The sequence below is a fragment of the Microtus ochrogaster genome, linkage group LG3 (assembly GCF_000317375.1).
Source record: "Microtus ochrogaster isolate Prairie Vole_2 linkage group LG3, MicOch1.0, whole genome shotgun sequence".
Taxonomy (NCBI): Eukaryota; Metazoa; Chordata; class Mammalia; order Rodentia; family Cricetidae; genus Microtus; species Microtus ochrogaster.
The window spans coordinates 5,361,583-5,380,304 of record NC_022029.1 but is presented as its reverse complement, the minus strand read 5'-3'; the positions used below and the strand labels follow the sequence as shown (position 1 = coordinate 5,380,304).

General features: G+C 34.7%; 1 protein-coding gene across 2 annotated transcripts in view; it reads right to left on the bottom strand.

Annotated features, from left to right (window-relative positions):
* Csmd3 (CUB and Sushi multiple domains 3) overlaps nucleotides 1-18,722 on the bottom strand; it is a 952,990-nt gene that overhangs the window by 232,087 nt on the left and 702,181 nt on the right. For both annotated transcript variants that reach the window (XM_026785886.1, XM_026785885.1), the window contains one exon: nucleotides 6,801-6,992. In XM_026785886.1, coding sequence (XP_026641687.1) covers nucleotides 6,801-6,992 — 192 coding nt within the window. The remainder of the gene's footprint in view (nucleotides 1-6,800; nucleotides 6,993-18,722) is intronic.

Below are 18,722 nucleotides of genomic sequence, written 5' to 3'. Positions count from 1 at the left end.
AAAAAAAAAAAAAAAAAAAAAAAAAAAGAATCAAAATGAGTGATAACCTAAGAACTGTGATTGCCTTTCAGCAATCTTCCTGTAACTATACTTTTTTCCCTCCTAAATTGCTTGATTGAAAAAAATGGACAATTACTACAGATTCTATTGTTGTCCGAGACATGGTTTTCTGTAATCAGTCAGTAGACAGTAACAATATTTTCCAGTCAGAGTCAAAGGTTCTTTAAGGGATACGATTATATTTAAAAAGCAACATAGCCTCAGTGGCAGATAAGGAGAGCAGAGACGTGTACACTTGTGTTATGGGGACTCTTGTGTTCTCATGGTTCCTTCTACAAAATCAGCTTTCTTGTCTGACTTTTAAAATTGTTGTTTGCCTAGGTAATGTTTACAATTCAGCAGAAAGGCAAACAAATTCTTTTGTCAGCCAAAGTTGACTTTGGAAGAAAAGAAAATCTCTTTTAGGTAGCCAGCAATCAACAGAAGTCAATAATTTTCCATATCCCTGACTGTACTCCTCCATGCCACTACCCTTGCGCATAAATAGTGACTTCAGCACCTAGCTATTTAGAGTGTCTCTATGCTCATCCATAGTACCCACACTGTTTCCCTTCTTGTATATTTTTCTAGCATCTGGGGACATGCTAGTAAATGAATTGATGGAGTACATCTTGATGCTCTGCCACTTTCCTATTTCAAACGTGAGTGTCCGCTGAATCTGGGAATAAAGCATCTTCCTGAAAAAGGAAACACCCTCAGCCTGGTACGAATCTTCCTCTCCACTCAAGAGCCTTTCTTTACTTCATAGCTTCCCTTCAAAATCTCCTATTCCAAACATGAAGTGCAGCTTTATAGGGCATTTTTCCCCCAGCCCCCGTTGATTTCACCTGGAGAAGTCTAATTTATCTGATGATTAAACATTTGCCATATCCATTTTTTCTTGTTGTTCAACAAACGCAATTGTTGTAAGAAATCATACTTTCCCTGTAAGACTTAACTTAGACTCACTTATGACATAGATAATTCTCCTATGCTGCCTCTTGTTTAGTATGACTAAATGAAAACACAGACACTGGCCCACTTGACAGTCTGAATAAAAGTCGAGTTAACCAAATGTTGATTAAGCTTCCCTTTTAAATTCAGGTGTCTGAACTTTGCCTCACCACCAGCTTTTCACCATCATACACTACTTCTGAGAGGAAACTGGACTTGGAGTACAGTATGGTCTAAGCTATCCAAGCACACCACACTTTCCTGTGCTCTTCCTTTTTTCGTCTTTCTGGTGATTTTTGTCTGCAAAAGAGAACTTCCTTTTTACTCGCTCTTGTACTTCATGGAAGGCTTGGACCTTGCCCTCTTACAATCAACTTATTCCAGTGAACTCTTCTACCCATAGCTATATGTGTGCCATAAGACTTTGAAAATAAAATGTCAATGCTTACGAAATTCAATTGGCAAAGGAAGTCTAATTTTATTGTTTTGTAACTATAATTTGTTTTTATCTGTAACAGCAAAAAAGTGTGCCCAAGTATGAGCCAGTAGACAATTGTTCTTATGTTTCAGTACTCTATTTTAAACTGTCTTGGAGAGATATAATCAGCTTTCATACCTGGAGATCCAGACATCTTTAATCTAGTGTTTGCTATCTGCAACTAGCTACTCAAGTTTTCTTTGTCAACAAACCTCTTCAGATCAAAGGCAAGCTATTGTCAGCTCAGTCTTAATATCTTTTAAGTTTACAGGCAACTAGGGACTGCTGTTTTTTTTCTCTTCATATTCAGTCTTTTAACTTGGTGACTTCAACTCAAATTGCTGGGCTACCTATTTGGATTTGTTGTCCAATTTCTTCTAGTGAATTTACATAGACCAGTTCTGTCATGAAATTTCCCATTTCATGTTGTAGCCTGAGACCCTTACACAGCACGCTTTACCTAGTATGTTGTATTCTGTTACAGTCTTCTGTGTTGACTATGTTTAACTTTATGGCTTTATTTATCACTTTTATTAATAGGAAACTCCCTTTTCTATCACGTCCTGCTGAATCGCAGCTGAATTACAAACCACAAAAGTTTTCACAGCTATCACTACCTAGTATAGTACTAAATATATCATCTAATATCAAAAATACATAATACTCAAGTCAAAATGCCTCCTTGCTATGTTCTTAAGTTACTTGATTATGATTTCTATGATTTGTATTTCTAACCATGGAGCCTAACTTTGGTATATTTTTAAGTTACTTGACTGACCTAGCCATCATGTGTATTTCTAGCCATGAAGCCTAATGTTCTTCACTGGATCTTCATATCCAGTTCAACAAGATGTATCAAGAATCTATCTCATAAATAATCAGTACACCTCAATTTGACTCATTTTCCTCATTTACAACCATATTTCTTGATGTAAATTAACTAAAACTTTTTTTAGGATTATGACAATAACTGACTTCTGTTTCTACCAATTATCTTTTGAGCAAAAATACTGAATCATAGCATGGAAATATAAAAAGTTTGCAGCAATGCTGTAAAACTTAAAAGACAGAGCCTCAGTTGTAGGGCACCTGCCTCACCCAACTCCTACATGCTCTGCAATGTCACCTTTTATCATTTTGGATGTAATATATTCAAAATGGTACAAAATTACAGCAATTCATGAATTTTGTGTCTTTGTATCAAAAGAAAGGGAGGTCAGAAGGCAATTCCCAAGAGTTATTTTTTTTTCTTTCTATCATGTGAGTCTGGGGTAACAAATTAAGGAGTTCAAGATTGGCAGGAGCATCTTGAACCTACTGGTTCATATTGCTGGGTTAAAAGTTCTTATAATTCCATGTACTTTCTGTTCATGTAATTCCTCCTTTTGAAACATTGTGAGTTTCATTTATGATTTAAAATCTACCACAACCTTTAGGAGCATTTGGAAAGCTTCAGTTTTCTTCTGGTTGAGCTGGAGTCAGCACCAGCCTTCCTGGAATACACTATGATGACAGTGGTACCCTCACTCAGGCTATCTCGATTTTTATAACCTCAATTCATCTACACATTACCCGACACTAACATGGAAAGTCAAGACTGTTTCTTACATAGTGGGTTTTTGCCCAGATACATGTGATGTTTCTGTAATATTTATTAGCATGTTAATGGTTCTTCAACTTGATTATGAAAACTATGTTAACTGCTTGAATGAGTCTATAGTCTAATGAGTGGTTCTCTGTTCTTTGGAAAATAATAGCTTAGTTTGTGTTTAGGACTTTTAAATGAATAAATGATGAACAAACATGAAAAATGTACAAAGTTGTGGGCAATAGCAAATGCAAATATGTACATATCATGTAGACAAAATAGGATTGATAAGTTTTGTGAGTCTGTGCTTTTATGGAGTGGGACGCTGTGTAATATAGTACAAAATGGGATCAATATCATTTCAGTTTTCTCATTTGCTACTAGGAATACTGATCTTTGCTTTGTTAGGAAGTATATGCAGATACACATATACACATGTAGCTGTGTTCTTTTTGAACAAAGAAAGGAAAGTGCATTGCATGCATATGAACAGTCTTACTAGATCTTCCCCATGGCTTTTCTTCCCTTCAGGCTTAAGGACTCCATTACTCTTTTTACTACATTATTTATAGTGCCAACATTTTCCTTCTGTATTTCACAGCTATGGCAGTTTTGAAAAATATAACAGAGCCAACAAGAAAGTAAAACTTTCTGATATTTCTAAATCCTAGACTACCAATAAATGCATAAAATTATTCTAAAATACCTTCAACTTTACATACCAGCTACAGATCCATTCACTTTTTTTTTTACATGTCTAATCATAAAGTGCCCAAAATAAAATCAAAGGCATTCATGAATCAAATTTCAGTTGGCTACTTTGGAATCCTGACATGCCCGATTTGTTCCGAGTGTATTTTTCTGTGAGACAGTGACAGGGGCAGCAGCTATGGGTCTATTTTACAATCTTCTTAATTTTTTTTAAACAAATTCCATTTCATCTATATACTGTCTTTCTCAGCAACCCACCCACACTAATGTCTTTGTTATTTACCTCCCAATAGAATGCTGCTACTCTCCCTCTGGCAATGTCAAAGCAATCTTCACACTGCCAATTTTGTTGGAATGAATTCTATTAACTCTCTAAAGATGGCATTTTTCTGTTTGGTACTTGCTATGAGACTCATTGTTTTTTTCTTTTTCTTTTTCACATGCAAGTACAATGCTTTACTCTCTAAGGTCAGAGACGCACCCTTCCGGAGTTTATAAGACATTCAGGGTCTAATCTTGGGCACAGGGTTTGCAATCATGGAGTTCTTTCTTATCAGCGGCTGAGGTCAAACTTTCTGCAACCTTAGCAATTTTTCAGATTCTTTTTTCTAAGTTATTTTCTTCCTCAGAGAAGTTCTAATGCATATCTTCTCCTGAAGCTATCTTATCCTTCCAAAAAAAATAATGCTCTGTTCTATAATCCATATAAAAATGCTGCTCTATATAAGTAAGATTTAGTGCTCAACTTTCCCCCTTAATATCAGGTCCTGTTAGCTACAGCATACTGTAGTTTATAAATGAAATTTTATAAGACTCTTACTCAAAACTCTTTAAACTTATTAAAGTTTGAGTTGTCTTTTTTCCCCTTAGATTCAGTAGATTTCTCTCCATTATTTTAGGATTCTACATAAAAACAAGCTAATATAATGTTATAGCCCTGATAATCCTATTAAGTGATTCCCCTGGCCTAATAATCATACAAAGCCAGACAATCTGAAGTGATTTTTTGGAATTTCATATTTTTTGTATAAAATATATTTCTATTAAATTGTTAAGAATATCTCATAGAAAAGTATTTTGATCATATTTATCCTTCATTCTTAACTTAATTATTCTCAGAGTGATTCCTAAGCCCCATGCCCTTCATGTCTTCTTAAAAAATAGAAAAACAAAACATGGATTATTTCTGTGGAGTCATCCCCTGGGAAAAATGCACTTGGAATGACCCTCCATCCATGAGAAGCTATAACCTTCAATGGCTCTTCAGTTTGTTAAAAGGGGTCGTGAGCCCTTTACCCTTCCATTCTTCAATACTGACTGCCTTGTTTTATATAGAGATTCTCTTTAGAAGATGCAACACAGCTTCAATTAGTTAGTATACGGAGTTATAAACTAACCTAAGCTATAATCTCATGTGACAATCAAGTAGGAAATAAGAGCATGGACCCCTTAAGCAAATATATGTTACATTTTTTAGCCTCTTTAATGCAAAAACGTTCAAGTTGCTTCCCTTACCTGCCATTATTGATAAAGATTTTATAAATATAAATTAGTTGACATCTGATAATATAAACTTGCAGTAGTGCATAGAGGGCACTAGAACATAGGTATTGTAGATAAACTATAAAAATGTATCAAAATCTGAACTAGTACAAGTTATGCCATTATTTTGTTTTAGATTTTATACTCTAGGTTCTTCTTATCTGCCTCATCATCTACAGAAGAGACCCAGAGCTACCATTCTCCCTCCAGGATGGATTATGCCTTTGGATATTGCTAAATAATATGTTTTAAAAGCCTATATACAAAATATAGAAAATGTGTTGTAAAAATACATTTTTAGCTTTCATTTTATTGAGAAGTAGGTTGATAAGATTCGGCAATTTTTTCATTTTGTTGTTAATTTCGGGTGAATGGGAGAGATCAAGTAACTAATGTATTTGACTTTGTGACTTTGATGTGAGTTGTTTGCTTATTAATGAAGTGTTGAAAACACATTTTCAAATTCCACATGTTATTTGGAAAAAAAAACTATGGAACTATATTGAAAATGTACTTATAAATAATTATAAATGAGCCAAATAAAGTTCATGAACTGTGTATAAATGAACCAAAATATGGCTTTTCATTTAAAACATGTGAAGTCTCATTATATCAAATGCTTTGAATGCAATATTGAATGAGCAAGATGCAGAATCCCGTTTGAAGCTGCTTATGGTGCAATGAATTTGTGAATATATAAATGAATAAAAAAATTTGAGTATAATCATAAGCTTGGTTTAGTGAAAAATATATTGTAAATTAAGAATGACATCTACATTGATATTTGAACAGAATGGCTTAATACTAAACAATTTAATTAAATTTAAGATTATCTTAATGTTTGTATTAATAAAAATGGCCATTTCCCTAAGCTTGATTTTTTTTTTTTCAGCTCTGGTACCAAAAGGTCTATATCTTGAATCTCTCCTGAGCCTGACTTGACTTGGAGATTTGAGAACAAACATGGAGACAAAAGTCAGGCAAGTGAAAGCATGGGAGAAGGTCTGGACACTCCTCAGATCATCAAAACAATACTTGATGTTCTTTTGATATTCCTGACTTAAATGGACAGCTTGCCCTTTGAATCTCTAAAATAGCTGCTGATATAAGTTTCTTAGAAGAAATAAGCATATCTAGAGTAAATCAACCCAGCTCATTTTAACTGCAGATTCTCAGTGCCTCTAAATCTTAAACCAAAAGATAACAACTTTATCCAATAAATAAAGGCTGAAAAAATATTTAAGGAAACCTACTAGATGAACTTCTATAAGTTCGGGTTGTTCAGAATATACTAAAATTGTGGACTCTTAACTATAGAAATTAGTATTTAATCAGGATAATTTTGTACATTTTGTGGTTTGTGGATATTCCTCTGAAATATCAGACTCTCATATACCACTTTTCTGAATATAGTGTCTAAGAACATCAATACCAGCTTTTAATCATTGCATTATATTTTATAAAATTTTAATTATTCTTTAATCATACCTATACAGACTGGTGGGCTGGGCTGCCAGAAGTATCGATTTTCTACCTGAATGCAGGTTATTCTTTCCTGTCCCTGAAGCTCATATCCAGGGTCACACTGAAAAACAACTGTATCTCCAGGTTCTCGTCCATCCCCATTCCGTGTCCCATTCATGGGGACTCCTGGGTCACGACAGGCAGTGGCAACTGAACCTATCAAAAGGCAAAAAGACATTTAGTTTTTATATTAGCAGAATCAGTTTCACAGTTCCAAACTGTGAGACTTAAATTCCACAACTTTCCTCATGTTTATGTGTTGTTCCAAAACTGACTTTTAAAAATATGCTTGCATTAACTTTAAAATATCTATGAAGTAAGTGATTTTCTATTTCTTGGAAAATCTATGTGTTAGCTTTTTCTAAAAAAATAGCATAGCATCTGAATCATTAAATAATGATCATTATAATAAATTTCCAAAGTCTACGTTACAGCTATTTCTTCTGTGTGACAAGCAAGTATCCCACTTAAAAAGTAGACAAATGAAAACAAAAGGCTGGGAGTGGTTATTTGCCTTAGAATTCTGAAATACAGCTCCCCACTTTGGGAATTCAAGGAACTTGTCACATCCTAGCCACACTCAAGCGTAAAGAGATGAAGGACACTTCCTTACTTTCTTGCTCAGCTCAGTGTCTAGCCCATGAAATGATTCTGTCCATATTTATGGTATTATATTTCAACTCAATTGATGCAGTGAAGACATCCTTCTATAAAAATGCTCATAGGTCTAAGGGACTCTGACCTAGGAAATTCCTCAACTGAGACAGTCTTTGCAGGTATTTGAGGTTGTGGCATGATGGCATTACAAAGCAATCATTTCCACCATGTTAAAGTCACTGTGAAGGGGTGAAAAGAACACGGCCAATGAGAGGAAATAATTGTTCGGAAGATATTGAACTTACATCAGAGTGAGGTAGATAGAACAAAAGAATAAGAGCAAGAGCAAGTGAGAGAGTGAGCGAGCGAGAGAGAGAGAGAGAGAGAGAGAGAGAGAGAGAGAGAGAAACAGAAGGAATAGCACTCTCTCTGCCTTGACAATCAAAAAGCAAGATGGACAAAAAGATTTTTTTTCAAAGAACATGAAATGTTATGTGAAAATAAATTCCACATCATTAACTTACAAAATGAAAATCAAAAATCACAGCAAGCCTTTATGATATCATTTTAAACTTGCTAACATTAAGTAAAAGTGAATAGCATAAGTGCGGACTATAAATACTAAATCCGGACATAATGCTAGATAAAACTGCATCATCATCCACACATTGTGGGGAGAGTGGCAGGATGCTATTGCATTGTGATACTTAGCTTTGCCATCTTGACATATCCTAGAAAAACCCTGGAAGAGTCTCAGTGAGTGACTGTTTATATAGTGGTGCCCTATAGCCGGAACTGAGTGAAGCATTGATGTACCACCACAGGGGGTTATACCCTTCCCTAGGCAGCACGTCTTGCAGTGTATATGTTGGAAAAGCCAGCTGAGCAGAATCAAGTAAACAAAAAACCATAAATATATTTTTAATAACTGCTAAGAATCATGGATGTGATGTCACCTCTTTCTGTTACTTTGACTTTTTCATAATGATGGACTATAATCTGGAACTCTGAGCTAAAATAAACATTTTCCCTTCTATGTTGCTTTTGTTTCAGATTTTTCCTCCACAGAAACGGAAACAAAATTAGAATCAGACCCTCCATGAAGGATTATTGCATTTGTTGTAGAACTTATCATATACTTATTTTATAGCCCAGGTGGTGTGTAAGTAAGTATTTATCCCCACAGATGGCTAAATGGTGGTAAATCCATAATACGAAATCATGCTCAGGATCAAAGAGGCATAAATCCACACATGGTTTCTATGTCACAGAAGTTGTCATGTTAAAAACTTAAAACCCAGATTATGTATAGTTTGGTTGGTTATATATCATTTTAAAGGCGACTAATTTGTGAAAGTACATAATTAATTAGTTGACAGCATCAGAATACATGAAAAAGAGTTCAGGGGTAATTGCTTGTGAGTACTATATGACTCCTTGTAATGGAAGTTTCTAAGTCTTGACTATGGTGGTTGTCATGGAAAAGTACAACCATAAAATTACTACAAGTGTAATACCTTCATGCTTGTGGAACTCTTAAAATCCAAATCATGTTGGTGAATTACACCAATGTCAGAATTCAGGTTGTGATATTGTACTACATATCTGCAAAACTTTACCTTGAAGAATCAAGTAAAGTAAGTCAGGTACAGAATTGAACAGACATCGTTTTGTTAGTACTTGTGATGATGTTATTTTCTACATCTTTAGTAGATGAGTATGTGAATACGAGGCATATAGGTCTATTAATTAGTTGAATAAGAGATTAATAGACAAGTTACCTATCAAGAGAATAATCAATGTAATGCTACATCAATCTAATACGTGTAGTTGTAAATAAACAGCAAAGTCCACATTGTGTTGCAATGTATTGACTGTAGTGGTGTAGGAATCAAGAAAATGTTCATAAGTGAGAAACTAAAAATGACAGCATTATATTAAATTTGACAACCCACACACAAGCAGCAACACCAGCAAGAGCAATGTGCAATCTATAACTGTGTCAATTTTCATGCTCATATTTTTAAAGTAAGAATTTTTAAACATCTGATTTTAGAAATGAAAACTGTTGCCTTTTAATTTTATATGCCTTTTTCAGAATTGCAAAATGAAAATTTCAGGGAACATTTTACCAACCCCCAATAATAGTAAAAAAAAAATCTAGATAGCCTTCTAGAACTGGTCTTAGAGTAAGGTAGTTGAATCCCAAAGTTTCATAGATATTCATTAATTTTACTGATAATATACCATTTAAGTAATGGCCAGTGACATTATTCATACAATTCACTTAACCTTCAAAAGAAAGAAGATCTCTATGAACTAACTGCTAACACAGCCTCAATTTATAGATAAACTTAGGTCTGTTAAATAAGCAGTTTTAAATTTTCCAGAACTAGAGATGCATAGCATGACCTAAGCCCCTGTTGGTCTACTTTCATAGCTCAAAGTCTGAATAACACACCAGAGACTTCTTTTTTAACTATCACTGTCTCAGAAACTCAAACATCTCCCTTCCTAATCCATAGAAAACTAAACATTAACACATTTCAGAAGATATATATCTGCAATTAGAAAATTTAGTTGGCCTTATTCAAACCACATCTTAAAATATTAACTCTAGCTCATACCAGTTATTTCTGTAGAGATTACTTCCTTATTAGAATAACAAGGGAATCCCTACGTGACAATATTAAGCAAAGGTGGATTTATGTAACTATAGAAGGATGTTAGACACATACATACAACATCTACATTGAGAATATTTTCCTTGGAAGGAGTAGCATGCAATAGACTACAAAAAGAAAAATGAAAGAATGAACATTAATAGGAAACTTTAAAGTTTTGTATTTTCGGTGAGGGCTTACTATGTTTAATCTACACCCATAAAATTTACTAAACTTATTATAAATATTCTCATATACACAAAACAATATATGATATATAAATAATTTAATATTTATATTCATGCATATGTATGTATATATGTGTATATACATATTTATACATACGTATCTGTTAAAACCTAAATTAGGTTCGTAAATTACATCAATGTCAGAATTCAGGATGTGATATTGTTCTATGTATCTGTAACATGTTTCCTGGGAGAATCGAGTAAAGTATGTCAGATACACATATTGAACAGACATCAAGTTTTGTTTGTCAAGTTTTATTTTCTATGTATTTATTAGACATATAGTATACACACACACACAGAAGCACATATGTATGTATATACAGAGCTAGATAGAAATACTGAAAAGCAACAGTTAGAATCATCTGGTCATAGGTAAACATGAGGGTAAAATGTGTTTCTTATGAATTTTTCTAGGGGTAATGATTTAAATGAGACACATTATCTAAAAGAAAAAAAGAGGGCTTTAGTATTAGGTTGAGATTTGTGTAAGAATATACATAGGCTGAGGTCTAATTGACTTGAAAGGAAAGAGGTGGCAAATCCCTACTGTTCCATTTTTCTCAGTTAATAAACAAATTAGCGGTAAGGTTTTAAGACACAGCGGAGTCTGAGGGGGTTGAGTGAAAGACCAAAGAACGCTCTCCCCACTTGAAATGACTGGAATTTTAAAAGCAATTAGTTAAATACCCACAGAAATAATTACATTGTAGGGATGCCATTGTCTTATTTTCTTCACTTATTCAAAGTTTGGATCCATACTGGTTACCTTCTGTGTTTGTGAGTAGGAAAAATTATAATCATTTTAGCACCAACCATTCTCTTTCATCGAATTAATAGAAACAACAACCAAGGAAAATAATAACCATTTCAGAAGTTATGTTATTTCATTATTTCTGCTAGGAATTCAAGAGTGAGAAAATATCACATAATTAGTATTATTATCAACAATTATTTAATAATGTAACTATATTTAGGAATTAACTACATTATTAGGAACTGGTAATTTTTATTTAATACTATATTTTCCTTATATTGGAACACATAACTCTGGAATTTTAAAGTGTGATTTTCACTTCTCTTTTTATTATATATAAATTTTGATTACCTCTTCCGACTTCTCATTGAGTACTTTCATTATTTAGCATAATATGTAAGAAAATTATATAGAACAAGAGTTTTATAGAAATAATCTTTTTATTATCTTTCTTACATACAGAACTATAAAATTATTATTAGAATATAGTATATTGACTAGCAATATATTGTCATACCATTTCCATTTAGTTCTGAATTAGTTTAGTTCATATTGCTTTCTATTTAATTACAAACACATTTTTGTCCTGCTACATTCTAAACGGTATAGCTAGGGAAGAGCAATTAGTTCAAAATAAATTCACAGTAGGAAGGAAAATTCCTAACATAAGAAATAGATTGTATAAAAATCTGGGCTGGTGTCCGTGGTCTCTTATAGTGTCTGCATAACGCTTGACCAGGACCTTCTAGCTTTCATTGTTTCCATTGAGAAATCAGGTATAATTCTGATAGGTCTGCACTTATATGTTATTTGGCCTTTTTCCTTTGCAGCTATTAATAGTCTTTCTTGTTTTTTACTGCTGAGTAGTATTCTAATATGTATATATTCCATACTTTCTTCATCCATTCTTCCATTGAAGGGCATCTAGGTTGTTTCCAGGTTCTGGTTATTACAAACAATGCTGCTATGAACATTGTAGAGCATATACTTTTGTTGTATGATAAGGCCTCTCTTGGGTATATTCCCAAGAGTGGTATTGCTGGGTCCAGGGGTAAGCACTGGCTTTGTGGGAGCCTAGGCAGTTTGGATGCTCAACTTGCTAGACCTGGATGGAGGTGGGAGTTCCTTGGACTTCCCACAGGACAGGGAACCCTGATTACTTTTCGGGCTGAGGAGGGGGGGGGACTTAATTGGGGGAGGGGGAGGGATATGGGAGGCGGTGGCGGGGAAGAGACAGAAATCTTTAACAAATAAATAAATAAATAAATCAAAAAAATAATTATAAAAAGGATAATAATTGTAAAAAAATAGTCTTTCTTTATGCTGTATGTTTAGTGCTTTCATTATTATGTGGCAAGGGGACTTTGTTTTTGATCCAATATATTTGGTATTCTGTAATCTTCTTGTATCTTCATAGGGATATCTTTCTTTAGATTAGGAAAGTTCTTAAACATAAAGCAAAGAAAGCCAGCCTACATATCACAATTTCAGAAAACCTGGACGACAAAGAGGACTCTAAGAAAGACATGCATGGATCTAATCTACATGGACAGTATAAAAGGCAAGATCTTCTAAGTAAATTAAGAGCATGGGGACCATGGTAGAGGGTTGAAGGGAAGGGGAGAGGTAGGGAAGGGAACAGAGAAAAAAAATGTATAGCTCAATCAAATCAATAAAAAGAAATAACAATAAAAAGAAATAGATCGTCCATTGACAAAACATAAAAAAGTAGCTTTGCAATTTTTGTTTCTAATTTTATATTTGTGTATGCTCTTGTCTGCACAGGCGCATGTGTACATGCAAGTGCGTGTGCATTTGGGTGTGCTTGTGTATATGCACGTGTGTGTGCAAGTGCGTATGCATGTTGGTTTGTTGTCTGTGCCAGAGAAGAACCAGGCATGGGGAAGGGCTCGTTCCTCAGGTGTCATCTACTGCCATTTTCACTCTTTATCTCTCACTGGCCAGGCACTCACCAGATACGACATCTGGCCAACAGTGAGCTCCAGGTTACCACTTGTAACCTCCTCCCTATTCTGGGGTCAGATTGAGTTCTTAGTGCTTTGAAGGAAAGCACTGCCTCAGTTTGCCTATTCTACTTGCCCTACTCTTCTCTGTTGTTGCTTTAGGAATAGTTATTTTTCCTGGTACGGTTGCATTTTGAATAAACTGAGATTTGTGTGTGTGTGTGTGTGTGTGTGTGTGTGTGTGTGTGTGTGTGTGTGTAGTGATTACAATAAGAAATAAATTCCCCATGGCAAGCGCTACTTTCAAAGGGGAGTTTCATTGGGCTAAAAACAAATACCTATTTGATTTTTTAATTTAACTTTCTCATTACCTGTTATTTGAACAAAGAGACTTGTAATGTATTATAATTTTATAGCTACATTTTATAAGCAATTCTTATAGGGAAAATTTCAGATATGACCTTTTTCTTTGGCTTTTTCTTATTTTTTTTTCCAAGACATGATAAAGGCATGCACTATTATGTTCAGCTTACATCTGCCCTCTTATAGCACATACATATAGGTGAATCTTTAGCATATATTATTATAGACTACTTTATGGTACAATTGAGAAAGTTTATATATTAGAAGGAAATTACTTCCAATCCATCTAATTTCATTTGATATTATTTGGGTAATTCAATGAACCAAATCCACTGAGAATCATTTTATTTGTTTATCAAGTAGTTGTGACCTTATCCAATAAAGCTAGTCTGTGCTAAGAATAAATAAATCATCTTTCCAAATAAGAAAAGCATCAGTAAAAGAAAAATCAGTTGATATACTTTGGAATTAAGTTAATGATGAACATAAAATTGTAATTGATTATTTAACATAATTATTTACATAAAGTTGTATTTCAAAATGATGGGCACTTATCCCAATTAGGTAGTAGAAAGATTTATATTACAGTGAAGTTCTCAATATATTCTAGATAACTTGAAGATGTAAAAACAAATGAATATTATGATATCTAATGATTTTCTTATTATTGTAATTTTTCTATGGGGTAAAAATGTGTATTTGACTTCACATTTTTCTCTGTCTAATTAAGAGTGTACATTTATGGGAAATAGACATTTCACATAGCTGAAACAAGCATATAGATACATTTCATCTGTACACACACACATACATACACACACATACAGACAAACATATAAACTCTTGGGTCTTTAATTAGATCTGATATCTTAAATACTATTATAATTTCTCAGGGGAAATTAACAACACAGCTATTTTTTTCCTCTTATAAATACACTTGGTGTTTTAAAAAGCATAAACACAATCACAACACCCCTTGATTGTCATTTCTCCTAAATATTTGATGATTTGTGATAAAAATTTTTTAAGAGCTTGTAAATGTAAATAACTTTGTATTTCATCAGTTGAGTGAACAACACAATTAGATGTAGGAGGCAGACTGTGTTTATAAAGAGAGAAACATTCATTGATCAGTTTGTCTCAATTCTATGAATTTTTGCTTCCTTATCTGATAATCTGTCAAAAAATATTTTACTTGTCTTTCCAAAGATTAGATAAAATCTAAGGTTTCATTATAACAGTTATATATACAATTCTATGAAACTGTTAATATTGGAATGAGAGTTTAAAACCAATTGGTATAAATTTGAATTTTATAGTGTATATTCACAGTTTTTCAAGTGACTTCCACAAGGTCACAGATCAAATTTGATATCCATAACACTTTATCTTTTATCTGGTCCTTGAGCATGTGGAGCTTGTTGTTTAATTTTCGGCATTGTATTTACCCATGGAAAGTCGGAAGAAGGCTACCCTGAAACTGGAGTTATAAATGGTTGTGAGCCCCCCTTGTGGGTTCCAGGAATTTAACTCAGTTCCTTTGAAAGAGCAACTAGTGCTCTTAACCAATGAGCATCTCTTTACTACTTCCACTAATTCCTATTTTATGGGTAAATAATCAGTGTGTTTGCTAGTCTAATATATATTTAAAAGCTTTAATTACCTGGAACTATGTGGAATTGTGTGATTTTATATATATCATGTTCCGAGATGTAGCAAAATACTTGGGTTTATGATTAGTAATAAAAAAGACTATTCCAAAATGATTTCTGCTGTATTTGGAGGTTTTTCAGCTCTGTCAATATAGGTTGTAGAGCAGCATTGGTCATCACTTCTCATGGTAGCCCCTTCTGCTAAACTCACTCTCCTTATGCTATTCTTCGCAGTTGTCAGTATATTTTAAGACGTTTATATTTGGCATATACTGAACATTATATATACCTTATAAATCCTATTGTTACAGAAATAGATGTCACAAAATAACAGCATTTTATGTTACAATAACGCACTCATTGTTAATTCACAAAATGAGAAATCACAAATGTATTCACAGTACATTATAATTTATGTCTACAACTCAACCATTAGCCTTTGCTTCTATATACTTTAGGAAAAAAGCATTCCACAAATTCTGCAAATCATTGCCTAGAAGCTTTATGTAGCTAGCATGCCACAGTAGAGCCTATGCCACATCTGGCTGTCTTCAAGCTTAGTGATAGGACAACGGTGTCAAACAATTTTCCTCCTACCATCCATACCAATATTGTGTATGGAGTGCATATTTGGGCAAATGGAATTTTATCTATAAATATCCTATATACTGTCCTGGGAGGGAAGTGTGAATTAATTAACATCTGAAAGTGTAGAACAAATAATAAAAACCCAGAGACAGAAATTAAGGTTCAACCGGAAAACCAGAAAAGCAAAACAGCCAAGTTACTAGAGAAGTCTTATCTCTACCAAGGCTGGGAGACCACAAGCTAAGAACAAACTAAGCCTTTTTTCCCTCCCATTTTACATTCTCTCTAGTGCTGGGATCGAAGGTGTGTGACTCCCTATGACTGGGATTAAAGGTGTGCGCCACTACTAACTGGATTTGTTTCGGCATCGATTTTGTGTAACCCACGGTGGCCTTGAACTCAAAGAGATCCACCTGACTCTGTCTCCCAAATTCCGGGATTAAAAGTGTGTATCACCAATGCCTGACCTCTAGCGGCTTTAGCTTTTCCTCTGCTCTTTAGGCAAGATTTATTTATCAAAACACAAAGAATGTACCACCACACGAAAGAGATGAGAAACACTGATATTCGTATTTGTCTTTCAGCTTTAACCTTGTACTATACTTCCTCCGAGCACTGCAAACTTAAATCACATGCTACCCGAGAGATTTGAAAGTGCAATGCTATGACGATCCTTTGTTAAGGATGGAAAAACACAGGCCACACACTGAATCAGTCACTATTCTAGGATGAGCACAATCTACATGTATCAGAAGGAAATCAGAGTATCGGCCCACGGCAAATGTAGTGACTCATTGTGTTGCTTAGGAATTTATGGATTCAAGAAGTGTGTTTGTCCTGGACTTGGAGAAGGATTACGATTTTGTTGTTTTGGAACATGACCGTAAGTCTTCCAAAGCTAAGGAAGAGAGTTTTCAGAAGAGAAGTCATTAGACGACATTATGCCATCCAGAGCACTGTAGATAGCTGGAATATAAAGACGTAGTGAAAGTATGAGGGTGATAGGTAGCTTGGGGACTGTAATGGCTAATGCTCTAGGTCACCTTGTCACAGATGGGAAGACCCGCACCTCTACAGTGGAAGGGATGCTTCCATCAGACTGACATGTATGCATGTTGGTGGGTTATTTTAATGACTGCCTACAATATAGTATACATAGGCCTGTGCTTTGTAAGAAAGACACCAGGGCAAGTGATGGGAAGCAAGCCACTCAGTGACGTTCCTCCAGGTCTCTGCTTCAGTGTTTGCCTTGATTTTCTCCGTGATGTACTGTAACCTGTAAGCTTTCCATGGTCAGAACATGACGCAGGAGTTGGCATTGGTCCATGTTTTATCACAGAACAGAAAGCAAACGCCGACAGGTATATAATGGAGAGCTTTTACGTTTAAAGACAGAATATTCAGTTCAAAACTGAATTCAAAGCGTTCAAGACTTTTAAACAGTAAAGTGATATGCAGCGTTTGCTTCCGACAGCTAGCCAGGCAGAGGCGTGGAGAAAAAATACCGAGGGATAATGAAGTGAGTGGCGAGTTGACTGTTACCCAGTGCCTCGAACAATAATGAGGAAAGGAACAAAGGCAGTGATCTCATGCAGTCCTTTGAGGCTGTCAGACTTCAACCTATCCTAGCAAGGCCATCCATTTCTTTGAGAATTTTCAACCGTAGGAGTTATGAGCCTTAGAGTTTTGTATTACCCAGCAGGGACAGGTTCTTAATGGAGAGGTCAAAGAGTGAAGAGCAGAGAAAATGCTCTGTCGAAATCAACTCTTCTGTGGGCAAATGACAGCATGATGCCTTCCTGTAGAACCGAAGCGGAACAAGACAGGCAGATTACAAATTTAAGTAGGGGATAAGGAGGCTGACTGCTGAGAAGCCAGGACAGCGCTTAGGACAGCATGAGGTGATGGTGTCAGACTTAAGGAGCTCTGATTAAGCAAAAGTGCCTTGCAGATTATCACACCAAGAGGCAAAGTGACAGGATCTACTAAGCAGGAACAGATCATGAAATAGAAGTCTTGGCTGCTGATAGTGTGGTGAAGACTAGAAAGTTGTTATTCATCCCACATTTCAGTTGGATTCACTTTATACTAAATATTGTGAAATGCTTTTGGTTAAAGACACATGTTTTTTGTCTATCTCATCTCTTCTCTATCGATTACTCTGTCTTTCAATAAACATTAGGAATTGCTTAAATGAGTAAAATAAAAAAAAACACGGAAATTAGATTGGGGTGGGTACACAAAGAATGCTCTAAAGAATCAGAGACCTATCTACTTTAATTTATGTGATAATATATGTCAAATTTTAAAAATCATGTGATTGTATATATTATACTAAAAAAAGTAAACTTTACTTGAATCCACAACTTCATCTCCCACTAGGTGTCAGTGAGATGTCTCTGCTGCCTGTCTAAGTTGGCTGAGTCCTTCCAAATAAATAGTTTAGCAGATAAGACTAATCTGCTGCTCATTTTGTAATGGGGATGCAGGTTCTTTGGCCTTTATTTTGTCAGCAAATATTTCTGATTCCAAGGACCAGGCCCTGTGGTAGGTGCTGAAGATAAGTCAGTAATAAGACAGATATGCTGCTCTTATCCGGTACAAAAATAACAGACTCTGAATTTTTCAGATTCAGAAGTGCCTTGTTTTACCTAGATCCTACACGTACATTCTCTTTTCCCTCTGTTTTTCATACAATATTAATTAAATTGTGTACAAAAATTACTGTACATCTATGACCTTTAAATCTTTTTATTTTCTTGATTGTTCCTTTCTGTAATATTATTACCATTGCAACTATAATATTTTGAAAAAAAATATGTAACATGAAATTTGTCTTCTTAATAATCTAATTCTATACAAATAAAAGTCAGGAATCTGTATCTAAAATAGCTAAAAACTGCTTCAGAAATCTTTTGTTGCAGAATTAAGTCCTATGTAAAAGATAAGAAAAAAAATCACAAGCCGGGCGGTGGTGGCGCACGCCTTTAATCCCAGCACTTGGGAGGCAGAGGCAGGCGGATCTCTGTGAGTTCGAGACCAGCCTGGTCTACA